The sequence below is a fragment of the Protopterus annectens genome, chromosome 7.part0, assembly GCF_019279795.1.
Source record: "Protopterus annectens isolate FY-2018-M chromosome 7.part0, PAN1.0, whole genome shotgun sequence".
Taxonomy (NCBI): Eukaryota; Metazoa; Chordata; order Ceratodontiformes; family Protopteridae; genus Protopterus; species Protopterus annectens.
The window spans coordinates 1,998,609,264-1,998,627,176 of NC_056739.1; the positions used below are offsets into that span (position 1 = coordinate 1,998,609,264).

Consider the following 17,913-nt stretch of genomic DNA (forward strand, 5'->3'; position numbering starts at 1 on the left):
TATGTACGACAACTTTACACCTTGCATGGGGATTGTAAGTATGATGTATAATATCTATACATTCCAAAGGCTTTGGTATACTGGCTGGATGTTGAGCAATCCTTGGCAGAAGATCCCTTTTGTAAAGAATAGTCATCTTTAGGTGAACCTCAACATACTTATGAAAAATAAATGCTGAGGGCTCAATGCAGAGGTAAATATATAGTTATCGACATTGCCTTGAGGCTCCAGTATTATACTAGGTAAGTTCTAAATATCTAACTCTCTGAAACTAAATAAAATTAGGAGAATATCTTTAACTTTTCAGATTCTTTATGTCGGTACCTCCAAATAACACTAGTTCTCAACTTCTGTGTATATTCTTTCTGTTAACTAAACCTTCACTGATCAAAACAAACACCATCACAGTGAGGACAAATATACACACAGACATGCTAAAAGTCATCTGCAGAGTGCACCAATAATTAACAGAGAAAACAAATAATACAACTGTAGCTCAGTAAGAAATGCTAAATTTTCAATGACCTCTTGAAGCTGGTCAGCATGGTCTGTAACTCCCTCATCCACTAGGCAGAAGTATCCAGAGGCAGGGTGCTTAATAGAAAAAGGAGAGACCAAAAGATGTTTCTAGTGTGTATCTGCAAGTGTGCTAGCAGACCCTCTTCATGAAAGAGACCTTCAGTAGATAGTACAGAAGTGCCAGATGACTGGACTGGAGGACAGCAACTGTGGTACCCTTGTGCATGGTGGGGGGGGGTTACAGAAAAAAATTTGTGAAACTACAGGCCTGTTAACTTAACAACAACAGAGGATGCTATGGAGATAATCCTGTGGGGGAGGCTGATAGCATTTGTAAAGGACAGCAATCTCCACGACAGGAACCAACAGGGGTTCACTGCTTGAAAGAGCTGTCAAATCAAATTTGTGAAACTACAGGCCTGTTAACTTAACAACAACAGAGGATGCTATGGAGATAATCCTGTGGGAGAGGCTGATAGCATTTGTAAAGGACAGCAATCTCCACAACAGGAACCAACAGGGGTTCACTGCTTGAAAGAGCTGTCAAATCAAATCCGATTCATTTTTTTTGACTATGTTACTGGTGAACATGAAAGGGAAGTCCCTAAAGACAGTGTACCTAGACTTCAGCAAGGCCTTTGACTTTGTCTCAAAGAAGAGGCTAATGGAAAATGTGGAGGGGCTGGGGGTATAGGACCAAGACTGAAGGTTCCGTGGTAGGACACAGATGGTCGTAGTAATTGAGGCGATGTTAGGAATTAGGACGTGGGATACCGCAGGGGTCTGTTCTAGCTCCAGTACTGTTTAGTGCATTTGTTTTAGATATATCTAAAATATATCTGAGGTAACATAGAACATGATCAAACTCTCTGCTGATGACACAAAGATAGGCGCAGCAGTGCAGGAAGGCTGGAAAGCCCAGTGAAAGATTTGGAAAGGTGGCACAACTGTGCAGACATACAGATGCTGATGAGGTTTAGTTCAAACAAATGCAAAGTACTGCCCTTTGGACACAACAATCATGATGTAAAGTACCTGCTGGGAGAAACAGAACTCAGGGCAACAAAGCTGGAAAAGGATCTGGGTGCAAGTGATCATACCTAAATAAGAACACTTGAAGTACAGTGAAAAGGCAGAATCAGCAGCAAGCAGAATGCTGGGGTGTATCCTAAGGTGACTAGACTCCAGAAGCAAAAAAGTTATGCTTCCACTCCACAATGCTTTGGTTAGACAACCCTTGACTACCGCATGTATTTCTGGAGGTCATACAGGAATAGGGACATGAGACTGCTGGAAGGACAAGTGGAATAGATTACTGGAATAGGTGGTAAAGAAGAAATTTGCTGATACAAAGGCATGCAATAAACAGGAAAAGGGGAAGGGGAGAGAAAGGATAGAGGGTGGTTCGAATGTTAATCCACTTAAAACAGTAGATAGATAGGCTTATTGTTTCCTTTTGCAATAATGTCATGTAATGTAAAAATGCAGTCTGTGAACCTCAATCAGACCCAAGAATGAGGACCACAATGGTCTAGCAAGAATGCAAGGGACAAGGAGCTCTTCCAGATAGGGGACGTAGTTCATACAGGACTTAGTTAATGCATCAACATTAGAATTTTAAAAGTAGTACAAACCAATGGGTAACCAGCGCAAACTTCACAAAAGTGGAGAGTGGTGAAAGTTGACTAGGGCATGCAAAACCAAAGGTGGGAATAAAAGTGACAGTTCATTAAAAAAAAGTAAAGAAAAGTCACATTTTAAAAAGAATGCCTGGTCAAAACTTCCTCAGCTTGTGCCAGTGACGTGTCATGATGTGACAACTTTTTCATTATCTGTTCATGCTGCAGGCATTGTTTGTGTGACAGAACCCTTTGCTTGATTCACAAGTTTGTTACTAGCTTTGAATGATCCATTTTCTTTTTTATGTTTGGAACTCCTAGCTGAGCCTGTTAAACTCATTCTTTACAGTAGCAGTTATGAACAACATGGATGTTTACCTGTCTGAATAAGTATCCCAGAAATGGTGCAAGAAAAATTTTCAGGTTTGGTGTTATCTAAGACCCAGCATGTAGTTAAAAAATGCTATCACAGATACTTGGCATCCAGATGTTATGGACAGAGTATTGTTTACAAGTTTTCTGAGTATTACTTAAATTTATATATTTCTATATATATGTCCAGAACAAAGTGGGCAGAGTTGACCTGCAGGGCTTCATTATAAAGTGGAAAACTGGGCACACAGTTTTTTTCTGCTGATGCTATGGATCTAGAAGGTAAGATTACTGAGATGTAAGAATGTGGAAATAATTTTGCTAACAAAACATTTTGATATTCAAAATTAAACATATCAGACTTTCTGTACAGATGATTTTTTTCTGAAGAATTTTACTGTTTTTAGCACAAACCTATAGCACTTACAGTTTGTAAGATATTAACACTCAGTCACTTAGAACACCTACACCTTTCCACAGGGATTTATATAGGGCTATCTCTTTGAAAGGGCATTCCTTGATCACAACAGGGTGACTGACTCCTTGAGGTGCTACCTTTTCTTCAGTTTGCATGGTGAAATGCTTTGAGTTGTTTTTGTTTCTTTATCTGGCCTAGAAACCTTCAGCATTTGGAAAAAACGTGGGCTAGATGCCAACAATGGCTAATATACTTCCTAATGGGTGGATGATATGGTGCATTCCCTACAGTGACTTTCAAGCATCTCTACATGACTGTTTCTTGCAAGCTGCTGCCAAAGAGTGACACATCAATAAAGGATGTATCTATGATTTGAAAAATGTATTTTTCCAGAAATCTTTAGGGCTAAGATGGCATTTTTAATACATTTTTTAGACATCAAGGGCTGTACAATTAATAGTCTATGATTAATAATCGCAAAAAATGTTATCACCCTTCTACTCTTAGACTTCAGACATTGGGAAACTAAATTGTGTCCAAGGATATTTGAGGCTGCAATAATCTAAAGTAAGACTGGTAACTACCCTTTTCTCATCACTTTAGGTTTCTACAATAACACAGCTCATACCAATTTCCCTGTTCAGTATACATAAACTAATACAGCTATCACAAAGTGCCAGAAAGATTGCTGCATAAGAACGTATCAGAACTCCAGATGTTCAATAACATCTCTCCCAGCAAAGTTTTATATAAACTATCTAGGCAGCAGATGGCACTTTCATGCCAAAAGACTTTAAGCAATTCCTTACTGTGCTAGTCCTTCAGAAAATATCCTCCTTCCCAATTTAATTGACACAAAATGTTCGGAGAAGGGCCTGGCCAAACCTTATTCATTTTTCTTGGACTTTGCAAAGAGTAATAGGAAAGTGAGGAAAGGAAAACATTCCAAGATAAACAGTGATTCCCTTTCTGTGATTTTAAGGTAAAATAAAGGAAGTGCATGAAGACAGCTGCATCTCAAATGTTCTTGAAGATCTGAAACTATAAGCAGTTCCCTTCATAACAACCCTTTTTGTTTAAGACAATTTCAACCACCTGCTCTTAAAATTTGTTTGAACTACTGTCAGTCAGCCTGAAAGGGATGAAACACTCAAGCCAGGGCATTCTGCAGGCCATATTTTCAAAGGTTCACCTTGGCTCTGCATTTAACATTTAAGGTATAAAGCTTTGTGAAGTCATGATGCTTCCCAGAACATGAATCATAAATCCAAGACTCCTGTAAAACAGACAGCAGACACCACAATTCCTCTCTAAGATTGTGGTCTAAAAGAGCCATGAGTAGAATATGCCTCCTCCTCCTATAACAAAGGGAGACGATGAGACAACCATGCAGACATGATTAGCTTCATGATGGGTTTTTCCAGCCCTACCTTAGGCGAAATACCCTTGCCTGCCTAGCAGATAAACAGAAAGCTTTTTCACATTAAACATGTTAAGGAGGACCTCCCTTCTCTTTGCAGTAGCTGTTAAAATAGACCAACAAATTATTATAGTTGATGATAAATTAAAAAACAACTCTTTTATATTTTATTAATCAGGGTAGACCACTGATCCACATGGTTCCCTTTTCAGCCTCATCCCAGGAGTACTGCAAGTGACTACCTCAAAGTCACATCATAGGCAAATGGAGGCTAAGGGAATGAAACCTGGACCACATGAATCAGCTCATTAACAGTTCATAGCCTTTGCTAGGGTTGACATAACTCCATGGAGAAAGTGTAGAAGGCTTAATCTCATCCTTGTGGAATAGAACAGAACAGAAGAACAGAAGAAGAGGTTCTTTATTCAGACAGTTGGTGGTAGCTCAGGTGGATGTGAAACATCCAATGTCAGTTACTGAAAAAAAGAGTAGGGGCACTTTATTAAAAAGCCATACTTTACAACAGAGTAAACTATTTTTCCCTCTGCTGCCAGCTGATGATCAGACCCCTCTCAACTACTAGACTCATTTGTTCCCATCACTATCATTTAGACAGTCATCAGGAGTGGATCAGCTTTTTCCTTGCTATACCCAATCCCTGTGTATGCACTCAGCAAAGCACTGGGGAAGGTTGTGCAATGGGCTGACTGTGGGGGCCATCCCCTTACTTCAGCAAGGGGTATTTTCTCCAGGCAGCCCTGCCCCTTTTTGGGAAGCATGAGTAGTGTGTTCCTCAGTCTGCACCATCTCCACATGCTCCTGAGTGCATGCATCTCTCCCCTGGGAGAAATGAGTGGGTCATATCCCTTCACCCCTTCCCCTCCTTGCCTGGGTCCAATACTACCAGGAGTGCTAACTGAATCCTGGTTGCTTGGATCACAGGTAGCTCTATCCTTCTGCACCACTGAGCCAGGTTACAACTGAGCAAACATTTACATATGCATGTTCATACTCAATAATCAGCCACCCTCTGGGAATTTTCTCAGTGTTCTGGATAAACTTTGCATAGCATTTATGAATACTACCCTCAGGTCTCTCCTGAAAACAGGACATACCTACTGGAACTAACATAGGTTCATAGGCGTGTACTAGGCTAATGGCCCTGGAGCCTTTACAAGCCTAGCAGATAGAAGTGCCTTGGCATCGTGCCACCTGATGTTAGTTCCCAGTGCCTCTATCAAGCAGAGCCACTGGAGAGATCCTGGGGTGAACTTTCTATTTCCCATCAACTCATCAAGACTTCTCTTTAAGAGGGCCAGTGAGGTGCTCTGCTTGACATGTACTGGAAGACTATTCCAGAGCATGGGCAGTCTCTGGGTTATGAAACTGTCCCTCCAGCATGTTCTGTTGATTATGGTAATGAGGTTGAGGTCTCTGGAGCATTTGGTGTGGAGGGATTGAGATTTCTTTAGCTGTAGCATTTTTAACAGAGCTGGGTCAGACATGGCTTTGTAAGTCAAGCAGAGATCGCCTCTTAGTAGACGATATGTGACAGAGAATAGCTGGAGATTTTTTGAGTCTGTCCATGTAGGACATGTGCTTAAGGCCTAGGATCCTCTTCATGAGGTTCTTTTGTGGCCTTTCTAGCAGTTGCATGTGTCTAATTAGGTACATGCCAAATGGGGCATTACACTCGATGATTGGCCTAATGAGGGAAGAGTAGAGAGAGATGATTACTTCTTTCTTCCTGGATGCAAAACCCTTGGTAATGAGATGTGCCACATAGAAGGACTTTCTGACCACAGTGGCAATGTGATGGTCAAAGGAGAGGCTGCTGTCAACCTGTGTCCCCAGATCTCTTATAATGCCTTCAGTGTTCAGTGGGCTCCCATTGATGTGGTAATTAGTGGGAACTGAGTTTTTCCCAAAGGGGATCATTATGCATTTTTTGGCATTAAGCTTAAGGCCATGGTTTCGACACCAGTCATTGGTCTCAGTGAAGCCTTTCTGTAGGATGTCTACATCATTTGGGGAGTTACTAATGGCTCTCAGCTTGCAGTTGTCTGTGAACTTGTTCAGCCAGAGTCCCTCCATGTTGGCCTGGACTTCTGAGAAGTAGATGCCAAACAGGAGAGGACATAGTTAACAAAAAATAAAAACACCAACAAACAAACAAATAAATAAATAAGAGACTTTATAAAGCAGTACTATTTTATTGGATGATATGGTCATGTTATAATGTTTCAGATCTATTTAAATGTTTTTTTTAAATGTGCAATGTTTTTTCTGATTAAATCCATTGTATATTTGAGGATGAAAGTGTTAAAAAATTAAAATACACACAGTATGCTGGGTCTGCTTTTTTGTTCTTTCAATTTTTGGTCAACTTTTTTTACCATTTTAAGGCTCACCAATAAGGTCAATGTGTGAAGAATATCAAGCAGTTCTTTTATCAGCTGCTGCCATATTAAAAAAATGGACTTTAACAGGTACATCCAGACCTGTCTGAAATATTTCTCTGCTACAATTAAACTCTACATCACAAACGGTGACCACTAGCTCTTTCTGAGTCCTTTGATTTGGGAGATGAAGTGATGCTGGAGAGAGTGAAACTGTGTTTTGACATATCTCCCCTGACATGCCTTTCCATTATCAATTTCATTACTTATCTAGTCATCATTATCTATTGCCTGTAGGACAATATACTTTGATTATGAAAGGATGACTGGTTGACTAAGATATTAAATGATTCTTCAGTGTACTTGGTGAAATGAATGAGGTGTTTCTTCCCCTTACCTTAAGCAGTGAAAGTTCTGAGTGTTAGGAGAAGGGTTATTGTGGGGCCTAAGAGTGCTCAGTGAACTCCGTTGCTGTTTGGCTAACATATATCATTTACCACAGTGAATTTCTAGCCTCTGTCCTTCAGTCTCATGATTGGTTCTTGCAGTCTGCTAAAGGGAGACAAGTTAATCAAGGATGCATCCGTGGCATGAGTATTGATGTTTTCAGTATCATTAATCAGCTTCAGCAGAATCCAGCTGATCCATTCATCGTATTTACCACAGCATAATGAGTCTTGAAAGAGTGGAATGCTGCATTCCTAGCAATTGACAGCAACAGCATCCTGAGAGGCAAATGTGTCCTGAGGTTTCACAAAGGCATCTTTTTGTACTAATATCTGAATCTGTCTTACATATCTCACAGCTTGAAGGGTTATGTAGCTCATGCAACTGCATCATCCAAGCTTGGATGTAATGCTGACTGTGACCCTGATGACCTCAATTTGACTAGCAGTCATAGTGCTGCAAAAGCCACATAGGAAGATAAACTTTACCCAACTCTCCTCCTCAACCTTCCCTCAGGAAATACCATCAAATACAACTCCCCCTACTATCATTAGACAACAGGTCCTTAATGCTGTTTCTAAGACCAAGAACACTGCATCAATGGGCCCAGACAATATCCCAGGATATCTTCTAAATAGCATGAAACATGACCTATCAGGGCCTCTGAGATTACTATTTAACTGTAGCCTCCAAACAGGCCTCGTGTTAACTTAATGTTTGTCATTCTTCCTGGGTAGACTCTGTAGATCTTGTTGACCTTCTGGGAACTGAGAGAAGGGTATATGACTGGTACCAAACAGTTGCGGACACATATGGTAATGAATGCATCTCAAGGGGATGATCTATGGAGTCAGTTCAGAAGTTTTTGACAAAGTCCAACTCCTCTGTAGTCCTGTCCACAGAAGTTTACATCAAACAGATGTAAATTTGGTGGGTTTCCAAAAATTGTAAGCTGGAGTTATATGAAGATAGCATTTACCCAGAAACAACCATGGATAGCCTCTCTCCAGCAGTACTGAACAACTATTTTATACATTCTGGGGAGATTAGCTAAAGTGAAGTAATAGTCAGTGGAGTAATAGCTATCAACTGTCATGTAGTCACTGCCAATTTCTGAGAACTGTTTCAGAACCAGAAACTATTCTATTTTAAGTACTTTCTCAGTGTTGTGCAGCATTGGAAGTAGGCCAGTAGTTCCTGAATTCCCTCTGTGGATTTTTGTCTTTCTGCTGTTGTTTAGCTGGTCCCAAAAAACAGGTGAGATGTAGAGTCTGATGACTGCATGAGCATAACTGCCACTGGATTAACTGGGACTACACCATGTACAGGTTCAAAGACTAGGCGTGCATTTGGAAGGAAAGGATATGTGAACTTTAGATGGAGAAGATGAGTGTGTCCCCAGAGGTAGGAATCACTGCTGTCTGGGACATCAACACAGACTCATGCCAGTGGCAGTAAGTCTAGGAGTGGCTTTTTCTTGAGTTCCTGGAAGCATAACTGTTTAGTAACCATTAGAAAGCTTTCCTTTTGAAGTGAATTTCTAGATTTTGTGAAGCCTTTTCTTATGTTTGTAAGAAATACCTGCCATCTGGTGCCTTTCAGCAGTTTAACCCTTAGACACTCAGAGGAATTAAAGCAATTAACAGCTAGATACCAGAATGCCAGATTTTCTTCGAAAACTGTCTCAGGGTTAAATGTCTGTTACCCACCTTTGTAGTAAATAAAACTAAACTTTTATTGATCCGTATAAAAGAAAGTAAAATTACATAGTATAAACTAGGCTAGTTGTATGTAATTACTCCACTGTACAGTACTGCCTAATTAATCCTGAATGCCTGCACTTCTGTATAACTCACCATGTCTGCAGTATCAGTAGTACTCTTTGTTATGCTTTTTGTAGTACTAACGTCCACTGAGAAACTGGACTGGGGATATTCTATGTTTTATACTTAATCAATTTATGTGCCTATCCTAGATACGAAATGGCTGCAAAAGTGCAAATGCCTTCATATGTTGCCCAAGCAGGCGTAATTACTATTTTGCCTTTCATCTGTCCATGGCAAGAATTAATTTTTTAAATAATACCTATCGACATTAGAAAAGGTATTTAGAAAGTGACCTTATCTTCTTACTGCAATCATACTTGCTGTGGGTTCAAGTGATGAGGATTTGGACATGCACTGACTGGACATCAGTGCAAATGTTACAAAAAAGGGGCAGGAATGGTAATCAAATGAAGAAATACAATGAGGGGACAATTGTCTTACAGGACTGAGACTTACTACATGGTAAAAAACAGCACAACATATGTAGACAACACTCACTTTATACACCAACGTGGGGAGAATGATTCAGTTTGCATTAGGGCTGTTGGAAAATTTGACATGGGATACAGATTCCTGTAGTGGCACAGCCTTATAGTGTACAAAGTGTGACATGAATAAAATACGGATTTAGCCTGCTATTCAGTACCACTCAGTTTTACTTCAGAACCTCCTACTGTGTTTAGTCTCTGATAGTAGATGCAGCATTTTACGGTTAGTACGTGAGTATTAAAAATTCAATATTCTTGTTAGCTGTACAGGTACAATATTCATTACAAAATGATTACAGATTAGACACACAGTAAAACAGAAAGGTCTGAGGAGGAATTCATTACAAAATGGTGATTACAGACTAGTCAGTGAATAAAAGTGAAAAATCAAGGATGAATTCTTACCTCCACAAGCTGTAGAGAGAGAGAGAGAGAGAGAGAAAAAACAGTATTTAGAGACAATTTCCACAAATTCAAAAATCAGACTACAGGCTCACAACTCACATTTCTGTGAAGGAATAAAGTATAACTGCAGGCAAATCACAAATGAAATAAGTTCAAAAGTCTTCAATAAATAGTTCGTACTGAATTTCTGGTAAAGCTAGCATTATTCATAGCCAGTGTTAAGCACATTACAGATCATGTCTTCTTCTAATTATGATGCCCTCAATCATTACTAAGGATAAACAGCGTTATACAGCCAGAGTTGCTCCCCTCCTGTGCCATGTGATCAAGGAAGTGGCCTGATAAAGAAACCCCCCACTATACTATCTCATAAAGCAATACAAATGGTCTTAGCTATGTAATCTACTCTCGGTTCTCTTCCACAAGAAAACAGAAGAAGAAAGTAAACTCACACTCTGATACAGCAATAAAAGAAAAAAGCAAACACACTTTTACTTTTTTATCTAAAGGTCATGCAGTAATGTAGTAGTCATAAATGACCATTTTGAGCCATGACTATTTCCAGACATGAGCTGATCAATTTTTGCAACAAAACATGAGGAACACATTAAAATACAAAGTAAAAATCTGGACATTCTTTGAAATTCTAGGCAGTTAAGAGGCATGAGTATAGTAAAGTAGACATTAAATCAATTTCTGCAATGCACAATTAATACAAGTTTTCTTTTGATAATGGTAGTAGCTAGTTCTTGGCCAATGACTGGTCACTACAGGGTTCTACCAGCTTAATATTCATTTTTCACAATGTTAGCAAAACTGCAGCATGTTTTTTAAAAGATGACATCAGAATCAGTATCACTTGGGAACCCACAACTACATAATTTTACAGGTTATGCATTCCAGTACTGCCTGAACACATACTGAGTTACAATGTAAGGTTAAAAACAAATTTTTTAAAGAAAAGTAACACAAACAGCAGTCGGAATCTAAGTGAGCTATTTTTTTTCTTAAGATGTCTGTACAAGGATCATTAACTAGAAATGACTGATTTTTTCATTACTAGAAAAACTGTTTCAGACACCCTCAAACATTCCAAGAAATAGTTGTCTTTAAATGCCCTACATACCTGAATAAGGTCTCCCCTTAAATATCTGTTTCTGACACTGATTAAGTTGAGATATTCCAGTCTTTCATAATAACTTAAAATTTCACATCTATAGATGCCCTTGATATATTTCTGCTGTCCTTTTTCCAATTTACTCATGCTTGTTTTGTTAATATATTTCCATATTGTTATTCTACACTTTAGTTTGGGTTTAATGCAACTTACTAACAATGATATCATCATATCAGATTTCATAGACTTTATAATTCTTTTTATATAACCTACAGTTCTGTAACCATCACTAGCCAATTAGTTGACATGATCAGAAACTCTGCCATTTACCCAGGTCCTTAATGTGCATTTTACAGAGTGCACTGTAACAGTGTGTGCGTTTGTGTGTGTGTGTGTGTGTGTGTGTGTGTGTATGTGTATATACGTATAGATTTGTCCCCTGTTCACCATGTAAGATTCCTCAGTGTACTAAATGATCGCCCTACAAAACTCCCATTTTTTGTGTAACTCAACTATTCTTCAGTAAACTGGGAAATCTATATCTCCATTGTAGGATATGATAAAAAATCCCTACACTTAATAAATAAAAACTTCCACGAGCAACTGGTAAACAAACCCATTGGAGGACACAGCATTCTTAACAGGATTCTTACAAATATGGCCGTCTCCTGTGGTAGTACTACTCTGGTATCTTCCTCATTGAATTCTTACCACAAACTTGTGACTTTCCCCTTTAAACTCCCCCGAAACCCTACAGCAAACAACAATGAATTTAAGCACTACAAATGTGCCAACCTCAACCTACTCTATGATGAAATAAAAATTCACTTAGGAGTGCATGCATAGAACAGTAAGCTTCACTACGGAATTCCACACCCACTAAGAAAAATGTATAGGACAAGAATTCCCTATCAAGTAGCCAAGAATCAAGGGAATGTAAAAAAACAAACCACCCATGTGGTCCTTAAACTACACAGCAAATGCAAACCTCCCTTCTCATAGAAAATATCAAAAGCATTTTAAAAAATGAACAATACTATCGAGTCTACTGACTGAATCTGTGAATGTGGGCTGGCCTCTGAAGCCAAAGATAACTATAAATACTTCTTTAGCAATGTTGGAAGGCTAAGAAAGAATACCATACATTGCTCTAACATTATTCATAAGAACACCTCCTATTCTGACCCAATAGGTATTGTCAATATCCTTGAAAACAAATTTAGTGCCAACTTAACCCCTTAGACTTCTCTCAAAAGCTCTAAATTACACAACTCTTTACTCTTCCAATTATCTCTAAAGATCATTTACTGACAATGTTAACCACGACAAAAAATACCACTCCATGGGACCCATACCTCTCAACCACTTAGAGCAAGAAATCTGGGCAAAGCCACAAAGAATAGGGGGACAAAGGCCTCAAAATAGGGACACTTTCTAAATATTGCTCTTACAAACTTAGAAAGTTGACAGAATATCAAGTTTTGCATTACCATGAATTTTCTGCTGGATCTGATGTCTGAAACTCAAATGTCTGCCATAATTTTCTGACTTCAATCGTTAATGATTTCCTGTGATTTGCCAGAAAAGCACAGTTTTATGACAAACAGATAGGTTCATAGGTTCATAGGTTTATACTAGGCTATCTGCCCTAAGGCATTTATAAGCCTAGCCCAAATTATTGTGGCTTACGCCACCCCTTATATGAAAAAATACTGTGCCCATTAGTTTGTTGTGCCTCTGTCCAGCAGTGACACAGAGATGATTCCTGGGGTAAACCTACGATCTCCCATCCACAGGTCTAGATTTCTCTTGAACAGAGTCAGCGAGGTGCTCTGCCTCACATGGACCGGGATTTTATTCCACAGCATAGGGAGTCTCTGAGTGATAAATCTATCCCTCCAGCACGTCCTATTTATATCCGTGCTAAGGTTTAAGTCGCTTGCTCTAGTGGTTTTGGTGGATTTGGATTTTTGAGGTGGAGCATGTCCATTAATTCGGGTTGGACATGGCCTTGTATGTCAGGCACATGTCACCTCTGAGCAGACGGTATGCGACTGAATAGAGCTGGAGTTTCTTCAATCTGGCAGCATATGACAGATTTTGGAGTCCCTTTATCCTTTTGGTGAGGAACTTTTGGGGTCTCTCCAATTGCTGCAGATGTCGGGTGAGATACATCCCGAATGGGGCATTGTACTCGATCATTGGTCTGATAAGTGAAGAGTACAGGGAACAATGACCTCACTAGATCTGGATGTGAATCCCTTCATGATCAGGTGGGCAATGTAGAAGGTCTTTCTAACCACTTTAGCAATGTGAGTGTCAAAAGAAAGGCCACTGTCAACCTGGGTCCCCAGGTCCCTGATAACCTCTTCTGTGCTTAGTGGATTGCCACCTATATGGTAGCTTGGGGTTACCTTGTTTTTCCCGAAGGGTATGACTATACATTTTTGGCGTTTAACTTCAGGCCATGGCTCTGGCACCAGCTATCTGTTTCCGTGAGTCCCTTCTGAAGGATATCCGTGTCCGATGCACTTTCCACTATGGCCCAGTTTGCAGTCGTCTGCAAACTTTGTCATCAAAGTCCTCCCATGTTGGCCTGTACTTCTGAGAAGTAGATGCCAAACAATAGGGGCCAAGGACCCGAGCCCTGTGGGACACCACTTGTGACCGGCTTGGAGTCTGACACAGCGCCAGCAACTCTAACCCTGTGGGTTCTGTCCTTAAGCCAGTTTGCAACCCATCTTCTGACATATGGGTTTACATTTAAGCTGGTAAGTTTTTCTACAATACCGAGTGGGGTATTGTGTCGAAAGCCTTTGCAAGGTCAAGGTAGGCTGTATGGACTGCCTTTCCTCATCAATGGCCTTGGTGACTGTTTGAAGAAGTCAACCAAGTTCAAAAGGCATGATCTTCCCTTGACAAAGCCAAACTGGGTCAGGTCCAATGTCTGCAAGTCCCTATATCTTTGTTTATGAGCTCCATTATGATCCTCTCCATAGCTTTGCAGACTAGACTTGTTAAGCTTATGGGCGGTAATTACCAGGGTCCGTAGAGGCACCGCCTTTGTGGAGTGGGACCACAGTTGCCGTCGCCACTCCTTGGGCACGTATCCTGTGGTAAGGCTGAGATTAAACAGCTGCCTTATGTGCGGGTTTAATTCCTCATTTAGCTCGTGTAGCACACAGCCGGGGACACCATCCGGTCCCATTGATGCTGTGTTTTTAGCTTTAGAGAGAGCAGCTTTCACCTGCGCATTTGAGATGTCCGGGAGGCTACACTCGGCTGGGATAGTTATCTCTCCTTTAGGGGAGAGGGGTGAAGTTTGCACTGAACCTGTCTGCCAGTATGTTGGCAATGTCTGTGGGTTCAGTGATTTTTGTATCATTTTGGACTAATTCTGAGCATATCTGGGAGTTTCCACCCAGGTTCCTAACATAGCTGAAAAAGGCCTTATGATTGTCCTTTGAATCCATGGCAATTTTTCTCTCAAAATTGGCCTTAGTTGATTTTATGAGTGCTCATATTTTTTACTAATAATGATCAGGGGTGACTTCCCTTTTATGGATTTTGTTCTATCATGTAATAGCTTTCTCCTCTTATTGTAAAGTTTGTTAATGGCTGGGGTCCACCAGACTGGACGTTTGCCCTTTGTGGAAAGAGTCTTGGTTTTATTTGGGATTGCCTGATCCATGCAGTCCTGGAGGTGTTCATAGAAGGCATTTGTAAGGGCTTCCAGCTTGGGTTGTGGTTTCCTCTTGCTCAGGGGCCTTGAAGGATACCACACCAGTCTTGAGTAGTGTGAAGTTTGCTTTAGAGAAGTTCTTCACTATGGTCTTTTGCTTGGGGTGGGGGCGGGATGTGGATTTCCAGTGAGATTAGTTTATGATCAGATCTCACCAATGAGGGATATACTTCGGTGTGGAGCATTTTGTCCCCATGTTTGTGACAATGAGATCTAGTATATTTTCTCCTCTCGTGGGAACAGTGACTAGCTGTTCCATGGCATTTGAATTTATGAACTCCAAGAACCGTTGGGCTAGAAAGTTAGGGCTTGAGTAATGTTCCCAGTCTATATTCGGGTAGTTGAAGTCACCCAATATGATGGTGTTTGGAGATACATTTATACCCTCCAGTGTCTTCAGGAAGGTTGTGTGGGGTTCCTGAGTTTGAGAGGGTGGCCTGTAGCATGCTACAATTTGTAGAGCAGTTTTGCCTATGGTTAGTTGCACCTGGATGGTTTCCGAAGCTTCGTGCGTTGCCACCAACCTGGAGGTGTGAGTATCCTTTATGAATATGGATACACCCCCTCCTTTTGTGGTGTGGTCCGGGTTTTGGGGCCGGAACGCATGATATGAGGTAAAACCTAATAGTGCCGGGGTGCTCTCAGGAGCCTTGAACCAGGTTTCAGTTACAGCACAGATGAAAACTATAAGGCAAAAATCTGGGCATTCTGCGTAAACCTGTACAGTTGAGAGGTATGATGGGACCTAACAATATGTTTGGTTGCCTAATTAAAACGGTTACAAATGCCCTTGCAGACAGATTTTTTAAACTGTGCAACCAAAGTTAAGATACTGCTTTCACTCCTCTCTGCTAATGAGTGGCATGCTGCCGTGGTGATGCCTCTCCATAAATGTGGCCATTCAACCAACCAAGGTCATTAAAGATCTCTCAGTCTTACAAACCTCATCTGTAAAGCTATAGAACTTATTATAAATGACCTCATAAACTACAATATCAAAAATCATATTAGACTTGACCTGCAACAGTTTGGATTTTTGATGGGCAGGCTGCGGTTACTGATTCTAGTAGACTTCTTTGAAAAGGTTACAGAGGTTGTAGACTGTGGATAGGTGGTACAAATTGTATACTTTGAACTGTCCAAGGCTGTTGACACCATTCCCCCTGCTGCCATGACACAGAAGCTAAATGCTTTAAAACTCAATCCATACACAATAAGATGGATAGCAAACTGGATGAAAGACAGAAGAGCATAATGCACGCTGAAGGCACCTCATCAGAAATTATGAAAATGACCAGAAGCTTCCTTCAAGATTAAGTGCTGAAGCCACTTCTTTTTGGCCTTTACTTCTCAGATTTTCAAGCAGAGAATCAATACCTCTGGCTATCAATGTTTGTGGATGACTACAAACTGGGATTTTTGTTAGGTCACCCTCTGACACCCAAACCCTCCAGAATGAACTCTCCTTAATAAACTCTTGCTGTACTAAAACAGGCTCAAAATAAACATTAAAAAAGGGTAGCACTGTCAGTTTTGGTAGACAAACCCTCCCTTCATTATACTGCATAGACAACTTACCACTACAAAATGAAAATGTAGTCAGGGACCTAGGAATCTGGATTGATAATTACGTCGTTTTTGACCATCATGTGACCATGGCTGTCAGGAAATCCTTTTATTTAGAACACATAATTGCCAAAGGAATATCATCACAGTCTAAACAGGTAATAACTCCCTTATTCTCAGCATCGGTTAGACCAATTTGTAAGTAAAATGCCCTCGTTGGGATGTATTCAATATTTTAGTGAGATACCTGCTACTAAATTAAAGATTAGAGCTTCCAATCTCTCTTGATAACTTAAGTACTTTAGGACCATGCTTTTTTTGGTTAGGAGCCTACACTGATTGAATAAGAAAGGCAGACTCTTTCCTCTTCCAATCAGTAAACAAACAAGTGAATTAAAAACTAACAAAACCTTCAGATATACTTTGAATAGTGGCACTGTTAGGGAAAGTTTTTTGTAAGATAATGTTTAGTGTTGAGGTTATGGAAAGCAGCAGGGTTAGGGTTAATACACATGAATAGGATGAACAGGAGAGCTTTTCAATCACCTGTAAAAGTAAGGTCAGATTAATACAAGGATTACTAAATCAGAGCACTCCATTATCCGCACACCAAGTGTAGCTAAGGGAGTGCTGTGGGGAAGCAGGCATGCTGGCATTCTTGGCATATTTTCACAAATAGCTGGCTAGGATGTCAATCATCAACACAAACAGAAAAAGAGATAGAAGGCAGCTCTGCCTGGTGCCACCTCTCTAGGGAAAAAATGGGCAGCATATTCCATTGGCCATTACAAAGCCATGAGGATTATTGTATAAATCCTGACACATCTGTATGCATGATTTAGGGGAACCAAATATTATTAATAATTTCCACAGGACAATGACAGTGTATCAAAGGCTTTGTATAGATTTATACACAGGGCTGCCCTTGAGGTATGGTCTCACGCTTGCCTAATTGCAGGACACTTTGCCACAGCAGAAGTAGGTCAGGTCGACCTTATCTGCCATTCATAAGTCTCTACTGAAAGAGTTTTACTAATTTAAGTACTTTTGATTCTAACCATTCAGCAATACCTTAGCAAATATTAAAACATCTATGTGGAGCTAATGATGGGTCTATTTCACAAAGGAGATGTAAAAGGCAGCACACCATATATCCTAAGGATTCGCTAATGTGTATTCCCAGGGTAGCCGTGGAATCAGTATGTTTTCATAATGATCCATCCTCCTAGATTCTCTTTCAAAAGGCAAATTACTCATATGTTTTACATTCCTGAGGTGGCTGCAGCAAGGAAGAAATGGTTGTTCTATTACTGGCAAAAAAATCAAAGCCTCTTATGCAGAAAGGATATACTTCTGCCCAGTTTTTGGAAAGTGAAGACATATTCTGCAATACTTTATAGGCTAATTTTAATGCTTTCTTCGGGTTAGAGAAAAAACAGGCAGACCACCCTGGGTAGAGTTAGAGAAGAACCAAGTGTTCCAACTTTCCATCTTGGAGTTTGCTTTAGATCACACCAAGAAAGTCCATGACCATAAAAGAAGTTATTTGGTGGCGAAAGAAGAAAGGGATAGGGA

The 17,913-nt window shown here is 40.2% G+C and overlaps 1 protein-coding gene across 3 annotated transcripts in view; it reads right to left on the reverse strand.

Moving 5' to 3' along the window:
• Positions 1-17,913, reverse strand: part of LOC122807296 (collagen alpha-1(VII) chain-like) — a gene marked incomplete at its 5' end in the record, with an annotated part of 1,562,855 nt that overhangs the window by 175,354 nt on the left and 1,369,588 nt on the right. For all 3 annotated transcript variants that reach the window (XM_044078425.1, XM_044078422.1, XM_044078423.1), the window contains 1 exon segment: positions 9,914-9,922. In XM_044078425.1, coding sequence (XP_043934360.1) covers positions 9,914-9,922 — 9 coding nt within the window.